Raw genomic sequence first — 24300 nt, 5'->3', positions numbered from 1 at the left:
TTTTGCTCTGAGAGGGATCATAATAAATGCCTGAGTTGTTTTTTTTAACTGGTCAAAAATCTTAAAATGTGGGTAGAAAATATTGATTTCGTTTTGCAATTTTTAAAAGTTCTGTATTTGGTTGGTTTCATTTTGATGTGGTACACTTGATCACTTGTGATTCATCTTATGTTTGTCACATTCAAGAAGTCTGTATGGGTGTCTTTATATTGAGGTCTGATCTTTTTTTCCAAATTTTATTACTGATTTGGATTAAACTTGGGAAACTTGTCGTGTAATATCAAATCTTTATCTTGTATATCTTTTGTTAATTGATAGTTATTGTAAATAACCTTTTCAGGATGGTTTTCCCTTAAAGATAGAAAGTTTAATGATGGCTGATTCTATTTCTACGTAAGTATTTCATGATTTATGCTAAATTGAATTATTGAACTAAATCAGACAGTGGAACCTCAATAACCCGTCACCCCAAGGGAACATGGAAATATGTTGACTTAAATGGATGTCAACTTACTGAGGTGCCATAAGTTTAATTCCTTAAAAATTTCTGTCTCACCTACTTACTATTATTTTCCTTTTCTTTTTTGAAAGGTACTACTAAAATTACTAATATTATTTAAATACCTCTTGAAGAATAAATCTATTTTTTTTTTTAAAAAGAGATGAATAAGCTTTTTATCAGTCAGGTTTGTTAAGGATAAACAGTCCTGCTCACATGTCATGTGCAAAAGTATGTGCAAAACATGTCATGGTGCCTTCTTTCTCAAGAGGACTTCCTTTGGGAACATTTATCATACCCTTTCCTAGCCTTTTAAAAGTGCACTAACAGCCTAGCAGCACAGATTGTGGTGGCTGACTCCCCTGGATAAAGGATGGAATTCTCTAAAAGAGCTTTCCAAAAAAGGATTGACTGACTAAGGAACTGCAGCATAAAATTCTGAGAAGAGGTCAATATGGAAGAATGTTAGTGGCAAAAATTGGACGACTATTGCAATTGGATGTCGACTTATAGAGGTTTCTGCAAATGTGCGTAAGTCAGAAAGGTTTATGCCCATTGAAGATAGCATTGGGCCAATCATAAGAAAAATAAATGTTGAGTTACCGGGGTAGTCCAGTTATCCACATGTCAAATTACAAAAGTTTCGCTTTTTTTTTTCATGGTTTAGCTGCAATGTTACACAAAACTGTGTGTACTGTATATTTTAAAACTATTATTTGTTTTCCATTTTGTTAATAAAATAAAACTTTAATGTTTAGAAAAACATTTTCTTATTTTCTATAGCAGATATAGGGGAGAGTCACGCAACTTTTTGATTCCTTCAGGAGACTTGTTCACCTATTCTCTGCTATAATACACAATTTTAATACTGGCAACTTTACTGAGCTGCCTTGGTAGAGTTAAATCTTTAAGATTCACATAGCCGTTTTGAGCAGACTTTTGAGGTTTTATGCGATTGTTAGTTCTCAGCAGAAAGATATTTGTTTTGGATTGCGGATTTAAAATGTCCCTAACTGTTTTAAAGAAGCTAAGCAGTGCATACATTATTTTTATGATATGATAGAAAATTCAAATGATGTTAGACGTGTGAAAAGTACCAACTTATAGTTTTCTTTGCTCTAATTAGAAAATATGTTTGAAAAGCATGCTTGGAGATACTTGATACAGGATCAAGTGTCCTTTAATATGATTTTACGTAGTGGTATATACTATTTATTCTACTTGTTGTTTAACAGAAATGTGTTTATCACACAAAATATAGCATACAGCCAAATTACATTAGTAAAAGTCTTTATTAGAAGCAAAAAGCTTTAAAAAAAGAAAAGCTGACTTGGGAGAAATGTTACCACAGTATTAAAAAAAAAAAAAATACCCACACCAACTTTTAAATCTACTATTAAGAGTAGGTAATGGAAACTTTTTGTTTTAAATGTTTGTTTTTAAGGGTTTACATAGCATTAATTTTTCTTGAAACAAAAATTTTAAATATTTATTCTCTACATTTAAAGTGCTCATTGAAACTTGTTCACATTCCATTTCCCTAATTCTCTAGTTTTACAAGTGGATATACTGTTACTGGTCTAGGTATTACTGAAGAAATTTCTTGCTGTGATTTTGACATTAATAAGTTTGAAAATGAAAGAGATTCCAAAACAATTAAGATGTCATTTTTATTAAGTAAGTATTTGTTTTTTACTTAAGTTATGTTGAATTACAAATTAATCTTTTCAATTTTCATTAGCAAAATCATTTTACTTTTAAATAAATATGAAAAATCAAACTGTAACAAATTTTTAGTTATGTTGTGAAATTTTATAACATTATTTTGATAAGTAATTTCTCAAAAAAGGGTTAATTATTTAGTTTTTGTGTGTGTGTTTTAATCTAAAAACGTTTATTAATTTGAAGATTTTTTTTTCTAGCAAAAGCGCATAGGAGCATTAGTATTAATTTCACCGGTGAAGAAGTCACCTTTTATACTGGTCCTGGTTTAGAGCAAAGTATAATTTTAAAGCCTTTCAAAGTTACTTTGGATAATGGAGACACTGGGTTTGGTATTCTTCACTTGATATCAGGGTAATCTCAAAAATTCAGTTAATATATATATTTTTTTCATACTGAAAATCAAACAATTTAAAATCTTTACACTCCAGATAGATGATACATGTTGACTTATAGTCATTTAAATAGTTAAGCAGCATAGTATATGGTTAGTTATGTTTATAATTTTGAAGTAACTCAGAGCTCTTTGATTTATCTAGCTGTAAGCATTAGAATTAATTTATTTTAATATGTTTGATAAATCTGAATTATGGAATTCTTTTTCAATGCTGAAAATGTTTTGAGCTAATGATAAGCAACAGTCATCAATTAATGTAGAAATGTCTAGAATTTGTTCATGAGATTTATATTCTTGCTATAAAATATGGTTAGAAATATATCCTGTTATTTTTATATGTATTTTAATCTTTTAAATATTTAACTAGATGCAATCATGATTTGTCAAGTAGCTTCGAGAGACCCCTTCTTCTGTTGAAAGATTCAGGTAATAAAGAAATTAATTGTGCTATTTAACTTATAAAATACTCGTACATTTAATCCTTTCGTTTTTATGTTCCTTTTATCTACACATTTTTTAAAGGGTAAATAATGTTTGAATAATATCCAATATTATAATCTGTTATTTTTGATTCAGTTGGATTTAGAGTAAAACAAAATATAGCAAAGCAAAAGATATAGTTAGAATATTTGCACAGCATTTAAAATTACTGCATCAAGTTTTAATGAAAGAACATTCCTGCACTTTTATAAGCTTTTGCTAAAATGTTTCCTTAAGAAAAGCGGTCACATTGCATCATAAAGTTGTTTCTATTATTTATGAAAGATCTTAAAAACTGCTTATTATTTAAAAGGTTTCAAAAGATAGTTAAATGTGTTGCTGGTTGTTTTAAAAATAAAACACAGCATAGTTGATATGTTGTATGTTCAATACCATTCTCATTGTTAGTGCTGACTCATCTCTCAGAAAAGGGGAGAGGGGGGGGGGGAGTCTATTGCAACATTCAAAACCTTATTGTTTTTACATACATACACATCAATGCTAAATTTAGTTTCAAATATCAAACAAGAGAATTTTATGTTAAAAATATAATATTGATTTTTTCCTTCCAAAATTTTAACTCCATAAATGTAAGGCAGCAATTTACATGTATCTTGGAAGCTTTCTTTGCAATTAAATATTTACTGTAGCTTCCTCCTTCAATGTTTTTATCAAAATTGTATGCCAATGAATATCTAAGCTTAAGAAATATTCAGGATTTAGCATTTGTTCTCTTTGAACCTGAAATAGATTGATTTTACTGAAGTTGTTATTTAAAATTCACTTGGAAAGTTATGCATGCATCATAGCAATGCTCCCCATGTTTCCATACTTCAATTAAGTCTACTAATAGGGGTAGGAATTGTCCCGTGTTTCCTAAAATTCCTTTTTTTTTTGAAAAAAAGTGTCCCAAAATTCCTAAAAATTTCATAAGTTCATTATTAAAAATTTTCTTAATTTCCTCATTTTTTGTAGAAATAGAGGAAGTTCCACTTAAACTGTACAGATGTTGTCCCTGTACAGTTGTATGTGGTAGAAGTTACTTGTCTGTCAAGAAACTTCAGCTGGTGGGATGTCAAATCAGTGAATTAAACACTAGCATCTAAGCGAATGAAATAGGAGACCTAAAAATAAAAAAAAAATATTTAGTATTCAGTGACTAATTGACACTATGACACTATACGGGGGGCTGGCCAGAGGATATTTGAGGCCGTTAACGCAATCTTCACAAAAATCCGATCAACCATATCGGACGTTTCACAAAATCCTGATCAACCAAAACAGACCCTTCACAAAATTCTCATTAACAAGAACAGATCTTTCAGAAATTGTTTATTGAAAGAGCTAATCTGAAAGCAAAATAACACATATTTCCATGTATAAAACCGATAATTTTTGAAGCCTTTTTTAAAGTCAAATTAGAGGGATCAGCTTATACAAAATCTGCTAATTTTGCAAAGAAAAAAAATCGACACTCTTGTAATGCTCCTGTAAGCGATAAATAATTGCTACTCCCGAATAAATACAATGCTTGTTGTTTGTTTCTAAAAAGAAATTAACTGCTTAAAATAAACTTTGTTTTAAATAAATTTGTTTGTTTGTTTTATCATAACTAATTAGCAGTGGTGTTGTAAACTTTTCTGAAAAGGCGTTGGTAAGCACTTTTCTCTCCCCCCCCCCTCTCATGATTTAATAAACAATAATAATATACATCAGCGAAATGAACTTAGAACTGCAAAGGGATAGTAAGGTTGCGGAAAAAATATGAACGCTTCAGATAGGGTTACCAACTTCAAAATTATCTCCACTTAGCATCTGGTGTTGCACCTTTATAATGACTTAATTAGAAAATATTCTCATCATTTTACCAGCTGGTCAGTATTTGCGTTTTTACAGTGTGGCGCGATATTTAACTGTTAGTTTGGGAGAAAATTGTATGGATTTGATTTTTTGATGCTAACAAGGATGATTAACTTTAAATAAACTCTTTTACTTACCCTTTTTTTTTCTTTAGATGTCTACATTTTCAAAAATGCAATCTTTTAACATCCGATATGATAATCATATTTTGTTCTTTTTTCAAGCTAACTTCGCTTTATTTGGATGCAAATAAATGAAAAGTCTCTTTATTTTTATTAGAACGCTCATTTCAAGTTTTTCAAGCAAAATTCCTTTTTTTGATGAGGCAAAAATTAAAATCCTGAACCGATGGTTTAATTTTTTTTTTTTTGCTTCAACTTTGTCCACATATATTAATGACACAGATATTAATGTTTATCGTAAGACTCTAAAATGCAATTTCAAAATAATTTTATCAAAAATATTTCTTTTACAAGCCGTTTTCATACTTTTGATGCCTTTACTTTGAGAATTGCGATCTCTTTGCATCCACTATGGGAATCCGATTTTTCGAATTTTTGACGTTTTGTACACTTTATTAAGAGGTAAACAAATAAAATCTCCTTTTTATTTTTGTTAAAATCATGGAATTTATAATTTTTAAAAGAAATTCTGTGCTTTTTAAGAGTGTCTTGGGTCAAAAAGTTAAAAGTCAGCGAAATGAACTTAGAACTGCAATGGGATAGTAAGGTTGGGGAAAAAATATGAACGCTTCAGATAGGGTTACCAGCTTCAAAATTATCGCCACTTAGCGTCTGGCGTTACACCTTTATAATGACTTGATTAGATAATATTCTCATCATTCTATGCTGAGCCCTTGTCTGATTTTTTTTAACAATTATTTTAAATACTATACAGAAATATTTCTAATATAATTTAACATAATGTAGAATGGTAGATAAATATTGATATTTGAGAGGGCGATGCCGCCCCCTCCCCCTCCGCCAAATACTAGAAAAACACTCCAGAATGATATTGTGACATAGAAGAGGAAAACATTCAACTTTAAGTTTAAATGATGCAGTTTGTGCCACCTCTAAATTCTAAAATTTCATTTTAACAAGTTTTTTTGTCCAAAATTATTTGTTTTTTCACAAAATTAAGTCATTTTTTCACAAAATTATTTGATTTTTCACAAAAAACGAACCCTGTGAAAAATTCTGGACAGACCCATGCTTTAAGCCACTTTGTTTTTATTAATAGCCCCTTCATCCAGGATTTTTTATGAAAAGAATAACGCAACAGGCACGTAGCTAGAACTTTGCTAAGGGGGGGGGGGGGGGGTGTCCAAGGTTGCACGAACTTCAAAAGAGGAGGCATGCTAAAGCAGAATTAGTAGGTGATAGTTACACAAGATAAGATAAATCCAATTAAAACTGATTATTAAAATATGATAATTATCTAAAATTAATTAAATAATTTAAATTAATAGAGCCATTAGTTAAAATTAGTTAACAAAAATTTTATATTAAGTTTTATATTTAAGTGGTAAATTATTGAAAGTAAATTAACATTAAACTGAAAGTTATCAAATACAAAGTTTCCAAATATGGATGAACCTCTGTCCTCCTGAAAATGAGTGATATATTTTCTATTAATAAAAAGCTCACAATAAAAGAAAAACGGAAAACGAAAACTGTTCTAGGAATTACTTGGAAAATGCATGCGATAATTTAATCAAATATTAAAGCTTTGTAATATATTTCAACAAAACACATACATTTGTACTTATGCCATTTTATTTGAAAACTATAGAAAGTCACCCGTCAAGGTATGGTGGGTGTAAATTGCTTCAACTCTTCTACATTTGAATGAAGCAATTCCCTGTTTGGTGATATTTTGATAGTTGAAATTTTAACTCTAACACCAGTGGATTAACCTTAAACTTCCAGTAGATAGCTCTCATTGTTTTCGTTTCTTCATTCCTCTGAGATGACACAGTCTTACCAATAAAACTGTTAAGTTACCGGATCGAGTTCAGCCTTGTCACAATAAAGCCGTTCCCTGCATGTTAAACATTACCAAAACATATTATCAAAATACATATTATGCCGTGGCACGAATTCATTGTTGAAACACGCGGGTTACTCGATCATCGGCATTATTTATTATGAGGATAAATAAATCTATATCTATGGAGTCGAATGTTTAACTATATGAATGTTATATAAGGTAACCCTGTCCGATTTGAACAACATTTCAGGCAAAACCCCGCAACTCTCTCAACGAAAATATTAACAAGGTTTCATTTAAAAAGCTTGAATTAGTTTTATTTATTTACATTTATAATATTCTTTTGATAATACGAAATATAATGATATTTCCAATCTTATCCGTTTTCTAATTATCATTCCTAATCATCAATTAAAAGCTTGAACAAACTATTAACTCTTTGAGGGACGGAGGCTTCCTTTGATGCAACCATTTTTTATATATATATATATTTTTTCTTTCTTCAGCCAACTGACACAGTGATTTCAGTTAGCTGAAAAAAAAAGAGAAGCAAGAAATGAATGGGGTTCTCAAGTGAAGTCACTTTTCCTCAAAGGGTGAAAGCTGTTCGAAAAAATTTTAAATATTGGAAAAGGCGTATCGCCATTTTTTATCATTTATTTTTCTTTCTAATGGGGCTGTGTTAGAAGCTTTAGCCTTTTGCGAAACAAGTGTGAACCAACGATATGGTGTCCAGTCATTCATATGCCACCATTAAGGCGTTGATGTGAATGTCAGAGGAAAATTTGATGCCCAGTTTCCACCAGATAGAGACACCTAAACACTTTTCGATGTGAAACTGCAAAATGACTTTAATTTTGTCAAGAGTATTCACAGTCAAACGACCTAAGGGATATTTTACATGCCGATTAATGGAATGTACACCTAATGAAATAAATTAAGCATCTGGGTAATTTTATTTTAACAACATGTTGTTAATTTTAACAACAATACATATCATATTTTACAACGCAGGTAATGATTTTTTTTCTTCAATACGATGTTAGCAAAACACTCTATTGCAAGAAATAGTAAATATCTTTAGCTTGAAGAAAATGAATGTTTAAAAAAAAGGCAATATATAAAAGAAAAACTCAAAAACATTTACCTCGTATTCACCTTTTTTGTTTCTTTGCTTGTAACGCAGTAAATAGCGGTAATTTTCACCTTGTAATTTATAGTTAAATGCGCATGCCTGTTTTTTGTTATGTTTAATGCTACCTTCACAATTTACTAAAGATGGATGCATAGATGCTAATTAAATAACTCCTTAGTACAAAGCCAGTGAATAACAACCAGAAAATGTATTCCAATGATGCAAATACAAATATGTTTTATGGAACAACATCGAATAATATTTTTTTTTCGTAAATTAAAAACTAACTGTTGGGATCATAGAATCACAATTCAGTAAGATTTAAAAGTAATAATTTCTAATAAATTACTTATTACATGCGTTAATATGGCCGAACTTGTAATTTCATAAACTAATCACAGTAAAATATTCAAGTAATTTTCAATTTAATTTTTCTATAAAATTTTGATACCGTAAAAAGTTTGTTACATCAACTTCAAGTTTTATTTATTCATTTATTTTACCTTCAAACACGAATTTATTTATGGGCATTTAATTTGTTCCATGATCATGCCTAAATATTGGGGGGAAAACATCAGTAAAAAATCTACGTAATTTGTTACTCAGAAAGGAGAGAGATGTTAAAAGTAATCTAAAAGTTCAAACTAAATTTTTATCAGAATATAAAATGAATCTGAAATGAACCATGCCAAAAATATAGAGTTAAAATGAAAAAAAAAAAATAAATAATTATTTTTCTCATCCTCAAACACACGAAATGTGTAGAATTTCTTTTTTTGCTGCTGGCTTAGAATCTAAAATTAGTTTTTAAATGGAAAAACACATTAACACGTAAAATTGCTCGTATTATTAAGAAAACTTTAAAAGGGAGCACTGCGACTTACCTAGTTTGGGTAAACTTAATTTTCTTTTGCATACAATTTTGTTCAAGATATGTTTCCTATAAGTATGACTATGATAAAAACTGTGTGTTAAAACAGAAAAGAATCGGAATTCAATTACTTATTCACCAGGAACGCACCTCACTCTGGCTGTCTTTCGTACAACATGCGTCTACGAAATCCACAAAAATCCAAAAAGAAAAGAGAAAGAAATAAAGAAAACCACGCCAATGAGACTGTGGGATACGGCGGAAATGGCAATAAATGCTTGTTTTTATTTTGCCAATGGCAATTTGATGGACCAAGGAGAGGGGCTGAATTTCAAGGTCACAGGATCCTGCTGGTTTGAAAGTCGAAAGGGACATTTCCCCCATTTCGGACGGAGTAGGTGACACAGCAAAAAGCAGACGAAAATTGGGAACCTGCAGTTGTTGCACGAGGTTCTCGTGTTCTGAATTGACTCAAGCGCTGAGAAAATTGCCAATTACTGGGAATATTTAAAGGGAGAGAATGCTGCGTTTTATAAAATCATTATCTTCGGAAAACTTTTGTTGATGCGAGATGCAACAACTGAGAAAAAAGGAGAGGGGTCTTTCGGGAAGGGGGGGGGGGTCCGGACCCCATGGACGCACCCCTTGGCTATGTCCTTGAACGCAATCTCTAGGCACTATAGTAAAAAGAGTGAGGTGGAGAAAAGTGTTGGCTTATGAGAGCTGCTGTGACTATGCATCATACTATAAAATAGAAACAGGAAATAGTTTAAAAAATAATAAAATTAAAGCACTAGAAAATCGCCTGTCAAGGTAAGATGAGTGAAAATTGCTTCTACATTTGAATGAAGCAATTGCCTGTTTGTTGATATTTTGATTCTTGAAATTTAACCCCTACTCCAGTGGATTAACCCTAAACTGCAATAGATAGTGTTCATTGTTGATCAATTTTTTGTTTCCTTATTCTCCTAAAACGACAGTCTTACCAGTAAAACAGTTCAGTTACCGGATCCAGTTCAGCCTAGTCAAAATAAAGCATTTCCTTGCATGTCAAAAATAGCTAAAAATTTTATCAAATCATAAATAACTTACTGAATTTTTGGTGCTTCAACAATGAAATAATACCACTATCCATGCTATGGCGCGAGTTTCATTGTTTGTGATGTCAGAACGTTACTGGATCAGTGATTTTGGCTATTATATATATGAGGATGTGCACATAAGTTTAAAAAATAAAATATCAGTTTTAAAAACATTACTTAAGGGAAAAATTTGGAACCTTAAATTCAAATTGTTAAATTTACATTGTACAACCGTGCAGTGAAAACATGGAAAATGAAAACAAAATAATATGGATCAAAATACAAAAAATACAGTTGGTTCTCTATTTAACGACTTTCAAGGGATCACAAAAAATCGTTCTTAAGTAGAATGCATCCTTAAATAGAATACTTCTAAAAGTACAATGGAGCATCCGTGATCATGAAAAGTCCTCTTTAAGTAGAGAAAGTCAATCAATAGAGCGTCGTTAAACAGAAAACCAACTATAATTGTTGATACATCTTAAATGGTTTTTTTTAAATAATTAAATCATCTTTACCGGAGCAAGACATTTTTGAAATCCTGGATTATTATTACAGTAATATTGTTATTTTGGTTTTCTGTAAACGTATTTAAAATTCTTTTCTGTGTTTTCAGGAGCATTTTCTACTACCAAGTCAACTGTATTGTTAACTGATGAATTATGCAGGAGTTCACAAATAGTTGGTGGAAAAGGGTGTTCCTTAATCCTTCTCACCCATCTAGCTACAAAAACATCTGAAGTATGCAAATTATTTTAAAATATTTAGAATTTGTTTGAGGTTAATTTCTTTAACATGGTTTGTTATTTAAAATTTAGATTGTGAAATTTAATCATTATTTAACTTTTAAATAGAAGTAAAAACAATGGCTTATATTTAGAAACTAAAATTGAATGTATCACAAAATCATTAAAACTTATCCCCCCCCCCTCAGTGTATTTGAATTGATTGAAATTTATTTCTTGTAGTTCATTTAATTAATGGAAAATAATTTTAACTTTCAACAATGTTTGCATTGCCTGGCATCTATAATTCAAACATTTAGTAATTATTTACAAATTAGCCTATTAATGGAACTTGCACACATGTGATGTAAGTTCAGAAAAGTTAAAGGCAAAATAAATAAATAAATCAATGAACAATAAGTTCAGGACAATTTGTGTTTCGTTTAAAATTTAAGCAATATTAGTGTAAATGTTCTGTAAAAAATGAAAATTCCCTTCTATTTTGCTTCTAGTTTGTTGTTCTTAATAATGACAATAATAGGGTTAAAAAAGAGATTTGTTAGTATATATTTTATGCATTGTTAATCATAACTACTCAAAAAAATAAATAAATAACTCTAATAATTCATAGAGAAAAATAAATCTACTTAATATTTTCAGTTCAAAGTTCCAAAAGGTTTTGTAATTACAACTGCTGCATTTGAACGACATATTGAAAGTAATCCAGATGTCAAGTTGGCTATTGAAGAGTTAAATCGTGCGACTTGGTAAATTTATTATTTTTATTACTCTTCTATTAACATTTTTCTTAGATTTTTATGATTGATTTTTTAAACTTTTTTTTTTTTTTAGCCAAAAGACTGTTTTTGATTTACAACAAAAGTGTACTAAGTATATTTTTCTTTCCTTTAAAATTTAAGTATAAATTTTTTCATTTTTGTTCTTTAATGTTTTGTAATTTGTTCCTATTAATGTGATTGTAGGTGTATGGAAGTTTTTAACTCTTCAAAATTATCTGAAGATTTGAAGCAAGAAATGAAGAAGGTTCTTTCTAGCTTATATGAATCATTAGAAAATGTGAGATTTTCAGTTAGATCATCTGCGTATGGTAAGCACTTTTTTCTTTTTTTTTCACAATTCTTTTGAATAAAGCTGACAGCTAGAACTACTCATCTATCAGCAATTGAGTCTGCGATGACATGAGAGAGGGATTTGGAGTTTATGGGGTTCTCACTCAGAGATTTTTCATGCTCAAAGGTCTAAAAGCTCAATTTTTGGCTCTTTTTGGTTTTGATGTCATCAAAGAGGACCCCCTACGGGATCTACATAAGCTTCACTTGAATTATCTACTCGCTGAATTTGCTGCCAGGGCACACTCCCCAGCTCTCCCCCATATATCTGTCACTTGGAAACACCTCCCCTTTCCGTACAGCACTAAATGCTAAATTTTATGAGCCCCCTATTGCTCAGTAGGAATTATCAAACCTCAGTGGCAGTACTCCGACTGCCCTCCTCTCTCTTAGGACCTGTGTATTTTCTGTACTATTTGAAATCATCTCAACTGATATTTTAAATTGAAATATTTAAGGTAAATATTTAATTAGGGAATGCTTACATGGGCGCCCATATAGGGAGCAAGGAAAGGTTTGAGCCCCCACCCCCCTTTTGAAATTAGAACTTCCTTGCTTTTAGTACTTTTTCTTTGCAAAAATGTAAAAACATTTCAAAATGTCAAATTTTAATGACTCTAATCTGTCCTGAAATTGGTTTCTATGGGGAAAATATCCAGCTGAACCACGGGGAAAATATTTGAGCCCCCCTGACAATTTTGCATATGGGCGCCCTTGAATACTTAAATGCCACATTAATTTAAATTGCTTAAAATACGAAACAGTAAAGAAACAGCTCTACATTTAAATAAATCTTTAAAAATTATTTCTGTTAAGTATGTAAACTAATAAGCGTATTACCCCACATTGTCCTACATGTCGCAAAATTTGGGCTGACCAAATTTTCAATAACACTTGCCTGGTCCTTTCAGGCATGCCGGAAAAATCGAGGTTAGGAAATAAATAATAATACTATAAAAAATATATATTTAGCTTGAAAAATAATATAAGTTCTATATATAGCTTATTAGTATTAATAAACAGTTTAATTTCGTAAAAATATAACTAACAATGTCATTTGTTATTTTAATAAGAAAAATATTTTTAAATCATGAATAATTTTATAAAAAAATAAATTACAAGTAAGCAAACATTTAAGCAGTAAATCACCGTCCCTAAGTTAGTGCTATAAAATTTATCATAACTATTCAGTAAATAAAAATTAAACTCACCTCTCCAAAAGGAGCATAAAATAATTTATTTTAAAGCATTATGAATGTATCGTGGTAGCGATCATTACTTCTGAATTGATTATGTTATTGGCATATAAAATCCGTTAATAATGACCTACCATAAATAACAAGCACATATTATATGTAATACACTACTGGAATTGAATGGGGAAATTTTCTTCTGTTTTGTTGCAAAATAAACCTCAAAGTATCCGACATGCCGGAAAATTCAAATTTTCCGGCATTCCGGTCAACCTCGCTTTTTTCCAGCATGCCAGATAATGCAGGATTAAAACGGTATTACATATTTTGAGCTGAAATTTATTTTGATGACCACATGTTTTTTTCAGAACAGTAGCATATCCAGGGAGGGGGAATTCGGGATATATCCTCAGAAACTCTGAAATTTTCCTCTTTTAACTGTAGAAAAGGAATAAACTTAACTATATCCCTCTCAGGAAATTTTTTCCTTACTATGACACTGCTTCAACACTAACTAAATATTAAAATGTGTGCTGTATTTTTTTTTTTTTTTTTTTTGGCCTAATACAAGTTGAAATCCAACCCCTATGCATGTTTTCTGTATTTTTTACTATGTGCTAAATAACATGCATTTTAATAAAAAGTTGAACAAAACATATTGTAACGGATTCGGTGCTACTTCCACTTCCTTGAAATGAAGACACAGTTCTTGATAAAAACACAGGAAATTTATTTACACTATGTACAGGAAAGATCTTCAACAACTGCTAAATTATTCATCAGCAATTAAGCAATTATCACACAACACCGTAAACTCAACGTTTACACACGTATTTACTTCCAAATACGAAAACAACACAGCGAAATGCCTCGCTATAAACAGAGCTAATACAAACTCACAGTTCGAAATCTGAATCGAAAACTCCCCGTTTATCCATTGCTAATGGCTTTTATAACCATCCAAGAATTTTCTACAACATTCTTTCTGCTTCGAGAAATGCGTAGACCGTTATCAAATTTTATCAATGAAAATAAAAAGAATAGGGGGTTGTATACTTTAGCCATATGTTAAGGGGTTGTATATTCATTACGGGAAACTATTTACAGGTTACGTTCCTACAATAATTACTATTTACAGAATTTGTAACATTGCCCCCTTCCTAAGGACTGCACGTCCCGGGCAGTACAATCCCCAGAAAGGGTGCCAAACTTCTATCACAAGTTTACAAATATACACATTAATTAATAACTAACAGATACAGAAAACACAATAATAACAAGAAATATGACTAAACATTAAAAGCAAAAATTATCTACAACTTTTATGTTATCAACCATGGTTGTTTACGTAATACTCATGAACTATGGCCATAGAATGGGGCTAACCGATCATAATGTACAACCCTAGGTTTTGCATTAGGTGATTTTTGGACCCTCACTACGACGTCATTCAGTCGGTTAAGGACTTTGTAGGGTCCATCCCAATGCGACTGCAATTTGGGTGAAAGACCTTTCCGTCGGATGGGATTCCATAACCAAACCTTGCCGCCTTCGTTGAATTCATGTCCAGTAGACCTTGTGTCGTATCTGGTCTTCATCTTCTCCGCCGCGATGTTGATTCGCTCTCGTGCGAAGTTATGAACGTCTTCCAACCGGGCCTGGAGATCCTGGATGTACTCCTCAGGCGATGCAGGCGCATCCGGAGGACGACCGAAGACGAGATCACAAGATAACCGAAGCTCTCGTCCGAAGAGCATCTGAGATGGGGCATATCCGGTAGTCTCGTGGACAGCACTGCGGTAGGCCAGCAGGAACAAAGGTAGCTTCTTGTCCCAATCCTGTTGATTTCTGGATACCATAAGTGAGAGATTATTCAGGATTGTGCGGTTAAATCTCTCCACCATGCCGTCCGATTGTGGGTGTAGTGTTGTTGTCCTAGTTTTCTCAATTCCGAAAATTTGACATAGGCCCTTAAACACAGCAGAGATGAAATTCCTCCCTTGATCGGAATGAATCTGCAAAGGTGTTCCGTATCTCGAGGTCCAATGTTGGACTAGAGTCTCTGCTACGGTGGTAGCCTCTTGATCTGGAATGGGATATGCTTCCGGCCATTTGGTGAAGTAGTCGATGGAAACAAGAATGTATTTGTTCCCATCAGCAGTTCTTGGTAGAGGACCCAGGATGTCGATCCCAATTCGTTCGAAAGGAGCTCCAACGTTGTACAGATGTAGCTTCCCTCTGCTTCTCTTCTTCGGTCCTTTACGAGCAGCACAGGCGTCACAAGAATGGCACCACTTCTCTACGTCATCCTTCGCCTTGCTCCAGAAGAAGCGCTCCCGAACTTTATTGAGGGTTTTCAAGACACCAAAATGTCCTCCAGTCGCACTACTATGTATTTCTTTCAGAACATCTGAAATCCTTGATCGGGGAAGTAGTAACTGCCACCTAGATGTTTTGCCGTCATCAGATTCCCATTTTCGGTACAGTACTCCGTTCCGTAAATGGAGTGAGTTCCATAAAGCCCAGTATCTTTTTGTTGCAGGAGTGAAGATGGAAACGTCCTGCCAGCTAGGGCGTCGACTGTCACTTTCCATGAACTCCAAAATTGGTTTTATGTCGGGGTCTTCAAGTTGATCTTTTCGAACTTGGTCGTCACTCCATGGATCAGGTTCTGATGATGTTGGAGTCACTGTCACCTGATAGGCGGTAGGGTTAGTCGTTCCATACTGTTTCTCGATTCGGGAACAATAGTGGCAGTTCTCAGGACAGGGTCTCCTTGATAAAGCGTCAGCATTACCGTGAGATAACCCTTTTCGATGCTTGATCTCCATGTCATATTCCTGGAGCCGCTGTATCCATCTGGCTATCTGGCCTTCCGGATTTTTGAAGTTCAAAAGCCAAGTTAAGGAGGCATGATCTGTCCGAAGCAAAAATTTTCGGCCGTAGAGGTAATGATGGAAGTGTTCTACAGCTTTCACTATGGCCAGTAACTCCTTTCTGGTGACGCAGTAATTTCGCTCCGACTTTGATAAGCACTTGCTCCAGTAAGCGATGACATGTTCATTTCCGTCAATTTCTTGGGATAAAACAGCTCCAATGCCCTCGTTGCTCACATCAGTGTCCAGGATGAAGGATTTTTCAGGCTGAGGATAGGCGAGGATAGGCGTTGATGTTAAAGCCTCCTTCAGTCGTAGAAATGCATCTTCGCATTCTTTGGACCATTCAAACTTTTGCTTGCTCTCCGTCAGCTTATGCAAAGGTCGTGCAATGTTGGAAAAACCCTTTACAAACTTCCTGTAGTAGGTGCAGAGCCCCAGGAAACTTCGCAGCTGATGGATGTTTTCGGGACGACTCCAATGCTTGACAGCAGACACCTTTTCTGGATCGGTTTGTACACCCTCAGAAGAGATGATGTGACCGAGGTAGTTCACTTCCCGGCGGAACAAATTACATTTGGACGGGCTTAACTTCAGATTGGCTTCCTTAAGCTTTTGCAGCACCTTCCTAAGATTTGCCAGATGTTCTTCGAAACTGCGTCCCACGATGATGATATCATCTAAATAGACCAGACAGGATTCGTAGGAAAGTCCTCTTAACACTGTCTCCATAAGATGCTCGAACGTAGCTGGTGCATTGCAGAGGCCGAAGGGCATAACTTTAAACTGCCACAAGCCTTGTCCACTTGTAAACGCTGTCTTCTCTCGGTCGTCAGGGTGTATTTCAACCTGCCAGTAGCCGCTCTTCAAGTCCAGGGTCGAAAACCACTTGTGTCCGGAAAGAGTGTCCAAGGTGTCGTCTATCCGTGGAAGAGGGTAACTGTCTTTCTTGGTGATTTCATTCAGCCGTCGGTAATCAACACAAAATCTGGTGGAGCCATCTTTCTTTCGGACCAAGACGATGGGAGAGGCCCAAGGACTGGATGAGGGTTCGATTACATCATTCTCCTTCATCTCTTTCAGGAGGGTCTCAACCTCTTCCTTCTTGGCGAACGGTAGTCGCCTTGGATGCTGTTTAATAGGGGGGTGTTCTCCAGTGTAGATCCTATGCTGCGTTAAATTCGTCCGACCCACATCCTCCGATGTAGATGAAAACAGATGCTTGAAGTCGTCCACCAATTGTTCCGCAGCAGTTCTTTGATCTTTTGTTAATGGTGCACTCCCAATTAACTTCGATGTCAAGGACTCAGAAGACACAGTCTCGGGGGAATTGATTCTTCTAATGATGCAGTTTACTGGAGTACAAGTTGCTAACACTTCACCTTTCCGGATATTCCTTGGCCTTTCACTCACGTTGGCGACTCTCACGGGAATTACATCCTTAGAAAGGTCCACAAGCGTAGATGCTACCAGCACTCCTATTAGGCTATTGCTTAGGTTAGGGTATTCAATGAGTCCAAATCGAAAACTATTGGTTTCTTCAATGGAGCCAGGTATTAATGATTCTGACCTTGAGGGAATCGATAAATCTGTTCGGGCTATTATTTGATGAGCGGATTTTACATCACTTTCTGCAGGGAAAATGGCTATGTCTTCTCTCATCGAGTGCAGCTCATTAGTCTTGAAGTCGAGAGTGAAGTCATATTTCTTCAAAAAGTCCAATCCGAGAATGAAGGGGTCCGTGATATCAGCGACGAATGCCGTATGATGGTAGGTGGCATTCCCAAACACTATTTCCAAGTCCACTTTACCGTCAATCTCGATTTTGTCACCTGTCACAGTCTGGAGACTTACGCGTGGCGATGTCCACAGCAGTTTCAATCAAAATTCACGAGCCACATCTGTCCTAACGATTGTCACATTGGCTCCAGTGTCAACAATCAGTCTGCAGGGGTTCCCATTTACATGTGCGTAAATGAAAAGTCCATCACCGCCACTACTAGAAGAGGAAATCTGCAGAGCTTTAGTGGTGGTGATTTCCTTCCCTCGCGTAGCTTGGCGAGCCGGACAACTCCTTCGCAGGTGTCCTTCACTACCGCATTTCCAGCACTTCTGCTCTTGTTTCTTTTGGGCTGTTATGCTGCTCAAATGTCTTGTCAAGTCACCGAGTTGTCTCTCAAGTTCAACGAGGTGGGACGACCTGGAATCAGACTCATCAGCTTCCTGAGTCCGGATTAGATGGCGATCCACACGGGTTGCTTCTTGGGCGGCCTCGTATCTCATCGCATACACAACGGCAGAATTCAGGTCTTTGACATCCGCCATCCGTAGAGCTTTCTGGATTTCCGGATCTCGAACCCCGTCGATGTAGTAGTTGAGTGCCAGGTTGTCTCGAACATCCGCAGGGCAGTCGTAAAAAGCAAGATGAGACAGTCTCTCGATGTCCGCCGCAAGCTCTTGCAGGGTTTCCCCAGTTTTCTGGAAACGGGACTTCAACTGGAGTCGGCTGAAATCTTTCCGGCACTTCTTGCCGAAGCGAAGCTCCAACGCAGCTGTGAGGGCGGCGAAATCCAGGCGCTGGCTGTCCGGAAGGGTCTGGAGAATGTCCGCTGCGTCACCTCTCAGGGATGCTGCAAGATGACAGGCCTTGGTAGCAGAGTCCCATCCGTTCGTTTCCGCCACTATCATGAATTGGGTTTTGTACACCTGCCACGAACTTTTCCCATCAAATGTGGCCAGTTTAATGGACGGTCGAGCAACAGATGTGGGAGCGCAAAACTGTACAGAGCTGCTTTCCGCGGTCGCCAATTTCCTTTCCATGTCTTTAATTTTCTCATCCACATGATTCTCAACTGTTGCGATACGGTTTTCTACTGTTTCAAATTTTTCATCAAAAGCATCAACTCGATGCTATGTCTCATTAAATTTATTTTCCATCACAGTCTTTACCGAAGTAAGGTCGTTTTTAATTTCCTCTTGGTTAGAAGCTAAATCCTTTTTCAGCACCATTAAATCACTTTTCCATTGTTCTTGATTAGCCGCCATATCATTTTTTAATTGTTCTTGATTAGCCGCCATATCATTTTTTAATTGTTCTTGATTAGCTGCCATATCATTTTTTAATTGTTCTTGATTAGCCGCCATATCACTCTTCACAGAGTTGATTGCATCAAGCAGTTGTTTTAATTGTTCATCCATTGCGCGAGTAATCACCATAAAATTAAAGTCCAAATTTAAAAAGTCTTTATGAAAAAAATGTCCAAAGTCACACTTACTGCAAGAAAGTCCTGAAGTGGCCCCACGTTGGGCGCCAAATTGTAACGGATTCGGTGCTACTTCCACTTCCTTGAAATGAAGACACAGTTCTTGATAAAAACACAGGAAATTTATTTACACTATGTACAGGAAAGATCTTCAACAACTGCTAAATTATTCATCAGCAATTAAGCAATTATCACACAACACCGTAAACTCAACGTTTACACACGTATTTACTTCCAAATACGAAAACAACACAGCGAAATGCCTCGCTATAAACAGAGCTAATACAAACTCACAGTTCGAAATCTGAATCGAAAACTCCCCGTTTATCCATCGCTAACGGCTTTTATAACCATCCAAGAATTTTCTACAACATTCTTTCTGCTTCGAGAAATGCGTAGACCGTTATCAAATTTTATCAATGAAAATAAAAAGAATAGGGGGTTGTATACTTTAGCCATATGTTAAGGGGTTGTATATTCATTACGGGAAACTATTTACAGGTTACGTTCCTACAATAATTACTATTTACAGAATTTGTAACAATATTGATTATTTGGTAGGCATTTGACTTTTAATTTTAGAAACTTGTTTAAGTAAATTACCTATAAGTTCAATATGTCTTTTTCTGTTTCAGGTGAAGATAGTGAAGATTTATCTGCTGCAGGCCAAATGCTGACAGTACTTGGTGTTAGAAGCCTCAAAAGTGTAAAATGAATTTTATTTTGCATTTAACTTAAAATTTTTGAAATATATTTCTTAATATTTCTAATGTATTTTTTTTTCCTTTGAGGGAAAAGAGAGCAATGTTTTTTGAAAAAAATAAATAAACTAGCTTTTTATATATGTATATATGATGAAAGTACAAAAGATAGACAAAATGTCTTTTTTTCCTCTCGAGTTGATTTCAGTATGGCAACAGTTAGTGTTTATTTAGTAGAATTTTTTTGTTCTTTTTGAAGACATAAACAAAGGGGAAGAATGAAGGCCAAAAATTGCTCATAAGATTACTGTATGATGAATAAAAGGTCATAGCATAAAGTGAAGGAAAGAGGTATGTCAGAAGTTTGCTGTGTTCCAATGTGACTGTGAAATGAAAAATCAATAACTTCACTCAGAACTTCCAGAAGATTGCTACTTAGAATTTAAGACACTTTACTGTAAATCAAGCTCATGTAAAATTACTTCAGTTGATCAACAGCTCATGAGAATCTAGATACTTTGTACAGCAAAAAACCCTTGTATAAATCAGGACCGATCAGAGAATAATAACGCATAGGGATACTTGGGATCTATATACAGTGGGTGACTTCTGTCATTTTCCCTTCAATATTTGCACCTGATGTCTGCTAGCTAAGCAGTTCAGTCTACCTTTTAGCTATACAGAGCCATTCCTTGGAAAAGTGGCCATTTTGTCCCTCACGTGATAGCTTATATTCTTCATTAATGATTTAAACTGTAATTAACAAATTTTGTTGCTTAAGAAATCACAAACATTTGTATGATTTCTTTAGAAAAACATTTGCCATTAACCTTTAAAATAAAATTATTGTTTAATAAAATATATTAGCTGTCATGTGTGGTACAAAATGGCCACTTCTCCATGGAATGGCCCTAAAGCAAACTAAAACCTTTATCTCTGGAAAAATGAATAAATCTTCATTTGAAGATATTTTGCACTTCTGAAGAAGCCCGGAAATTTTAACAATATTTGCCATAATATGCAAAAACTAAAAACGATAGTTTTATGTTCTTTTTTCTTTTGATATTTTAATTGTATTTTGTTTTGTATGATGTTTATTTAAATGTTTAACTAACAGTATTGTTTATAATGCCGTTGACAATTACAAAGTTTTGAAATAATGAAAATTTAACTTTTCACCCAAAATTCTGTAAAATAACTGACATTTCGCCTTTCTTCATTGAGCAATTGCACCTTTTATGAAATAAATAATGTTATTGTAAATTCTGTAATATTTTCCCTTTCTTCTTTTGCTTAAAAATACTCACAGAAAATGTACTAACAAAATAATACCAAAAATAACCTTTTTGAACCATAGTTGTAAATATGCTAGAGTTTTGAACTTTCAAACAGGATTTTCTCCAACTCCAGGAAGATTTACATTTCGCCTTTCTTCCCTGTGCTCTTCATATCTTTATCTTTACTAATAATAAAGCTGAACGTCTCTCTGTCTGGATATCTGGATCTCTGTCTGTCTGTCTGGATGTCTGTAACGCGCATAGCGCTTAGACCGTTTGGCCGATTTTCATGAAATTTGGCACAAAGTTTGTTGCATGGGGGTGTGCACCTCGAAGGGATTTTTAGAAAATTCGATTTTGTTCTTTTTCTATTCCAATATTAAGAACATTTTCCGGAGCAAAATTATCACAATGTGGACGAATAAATTACGGAATTATCATAACTTGGAACCGTAACATGAGCAAGCCAATGAATGTAGCTAATTGGCGAGAAATTCATCATCCATTATTTGTAAATACAGTGAAGCACCGTTTATACGTGTCTCTTTTATACGTTTTTATCATTTATACGTTTTTTAATTTGGTCCCTGCAGAGTTTAATACATATTAATGTATCCTGCTATACGTTTTTTTCATTTGTACACTTTTTTCATACAGTCCCTTCAGAAACATATAAATGGTGCTTCACTGTATACAGGCGAACCAAATGACCTTTTAATTTTCTTCTACGGGCAAAGCCGTGCGGGTACCACTAGTATCTATATTAGGGTGGTCCTTATTTATATGGGAAAAATTTTTTCTCGGAATTCAGCAAGTGACACCCCCTAGTTTTGTGACACTATAATAAAAAGTAACGTGTGCAAAATTTGAACTCGATCGGTCAATAATAACACGTGCCCCTAGGGCGTTGAACTTTAACACTTTTGATCATTTTCCCACAAATCTTCGAGTTTTTACTTCAGACCCAGTTCATCGTTTCTCCCAGGTTAACAAAATATTTTTACAGTGGGGTAGCATTAAAATTGATTTTTTTAGTTACTTTATATCATCTAAGCATTTTACATTGAATAAGAGTGAAATAATGCTTTAGAAACTTTACATTAATCGTACGCTTTTCTCAATGTATCTCGATCGCGTGTATTTTTTTCCGATAGTCTTGGACATTATGTAAAATTAATTGCTTTTGTGACTCATATTTGGTAAATTGGTTGTGAAGTTCTTCGATTAATATTGTGCTCCTCTTTCAGTTGTATCATTCACAACTTTCAGCATTTTAATGATCTCTCTTCCCTTTAAATAGCTTCCTTCATTTTGCTATAAATCAGGATCAAGTAGGAAAACGTCAATTGGTATTTGTAACTTATCAAGCAGTTTTATTGATTTGTAATTGATTCTATAAAGAGGACAATCTTTACTAAGAAAGTATTTCAAATCATCTACTCTTATCTGAAATTTGTTAAACAGTCATCAGACACGTCTTCCTTATCACAAGCATTTTTTTGGACTAATCTTTTACTCTCTTCAAAGTCAATTCCTTCATCCAATACGGACAAAGCTACTAGTTTATCCTCTAAATACCACAAGTAATTTATGAATTTTCCAATCGCTGGTTCTACTGCATGTTTGTTATCATTTTGTACGTGCTAGTATTTTTGGCAAATTATATCATTTAAAGGATCCTCGATTGGGTTGCTGCGAAAAACTATATCTTCATATAGCATTTAACTGTAAAACAGCATTTAAAGGTTTTCTCCTCATGTAAGGTCAATTAAATTGTTTCCTAAATATATGAATATTCAAGTAATAAATTCCTTTTGCCACCCATCTGGCTCAGGAATAAGCTCCAGGGTGCTGAAAGCATATCCCTCTGCTAGGGTCTTCACCAGAAAATATTATTACAAGTTAAGAGAATTCTCTTAAAGGGAAAGTTCCTTCTCAGTATCCACTTCTTACGAACAATAATATATCATCAACTTCGTCTTTAAGAATTTAAGTGGTCTGTGTACTTGATTGAAATGTTATAAGTTCTGAATGGTGAAGATTTCTCCACAAAATGCTTAATAATGGAATATCGGGTCTAGAACTAAGAAAGGCAAGAACTTTTTTAGAGACACACTCTGCAGTACGATTTCAAGTGCATGATGATAGCAATCCAAATGTAATATATCGCCATTCAGTTTTTGCTCTAAAAAAATGCATGCACCATTTATGCGGCCGGTATTGCAAGCCATTGTATCAAACACTACAGCTTGAACAGTTAGCAATAAAGAGCAATCATCTAAGATGTCATATACAACTGAAGAAATATCTCAAGAATTCTGAGTAGCTATTCAACATTTGGACCTGAAGCTGCCATGGTAAGCCTATCGGCATTCTTTTTGCAGTTACATCTTGATTTAGCTTTGTATCCCAGTGAATAACTGCAAAATCTGAATTTAAATACATGAAATTTGATTTTTCCTCTCGAAGATTTTCTCTTGCTCTCTTAAGGGGTGTATGATTGATCACAAGGTCATTTGGATTTAAATTTACTGCATCTACATAGACTGTTAACAAGTGAACTTTCATCTTTATCCCCAATATAGCATTTGTCTGATCAGTGATGAAAGGCGAGGAGATATCAATAATTGTCAAGCTTTTTTGCCTTGTGGTAGACCAGATGTAGAAAAAAGGTTCAGTAGGTTAGGATAGATATATAAGGATTGTGTACTGAAATGGAAGAAAATTAATTTAAAGTATAAATTTTTACGTTATTCCGATCTGAAATTTTTTAAAATTTATATTTTAGATATGCAAAATATAGTATATTTTTATGTTAGAGTAATCAAGGATTTTTTGAAATTTATATTTTAAAAATTAAAAATTGCATAAACATTTAAGTATATTTATAACTAAAGAACAGAAAATTAAAACTATAATTATCATTTCTTATATTTATAGCATTGAAACCTAGTGACCCTATTTGCCACACCTATTACATACACAGGAAATTTTGTAAATCAACAGCCCCAAAGCCTGGAGGAGGCAATTTGTTGTTGTCAAAGATCATTCATTAACGACCTAGGCCATTCATTAATGAACTTTAGAATCCCTTGGG

The 24300-nt window shown here is 34.1% G+C and overlaps 1 protein-coding gene across 1 annotated transcript in view; it reads left to right on the top strand.

Annotated features, from left to right (window-relative positions):
- The window catches only part of LOC129220924 (uncharacterized phosphotransferase YvkC-like), a 90078-nt gene that overhangs the window by 8822 nt on the left and 56956 nt on the right, over window positions 1-24300 (top strand). Inside the window, exons 5-9 of the mRNA XM_054855359.1 lie at window positions 10655-10779; window positions 11424-11530; window positions 11616-11654; window positions 11747-11871; window positions 19861-19931. Of these exons, the coding sequence (XP_054711334.1) occupies window positions 10655-10779; window positions 11424-11530; window positions 11616-11654; window positions 11747-11871; window positions 19861-19931 (467 nt within the window). The remainder of the gene's footprint in view (window positions 1-10654; window positions 10780-11423; window positions 11531-11615; window positions 11655-11746; window positions 11872-19860; window positions 19932-24300) is intronic.

This window comes from Uloborus diversus, chromosome 4 (assembly GCF_026930045.1).
Source record: "Uloborus diversus isolate 005 chromosome 4, Udiv.v.3.1, whole genome shotgun sequence".
Lineage (NCBI taxonomy): Eukaryota > Metazoa > Arthropoda > Arachnida > Araneae > Uloboridae > Uloborus > Uloborus diversus.
This window is presented reverse-complemented; position numbering and strand designations above follow the sequence as displayed.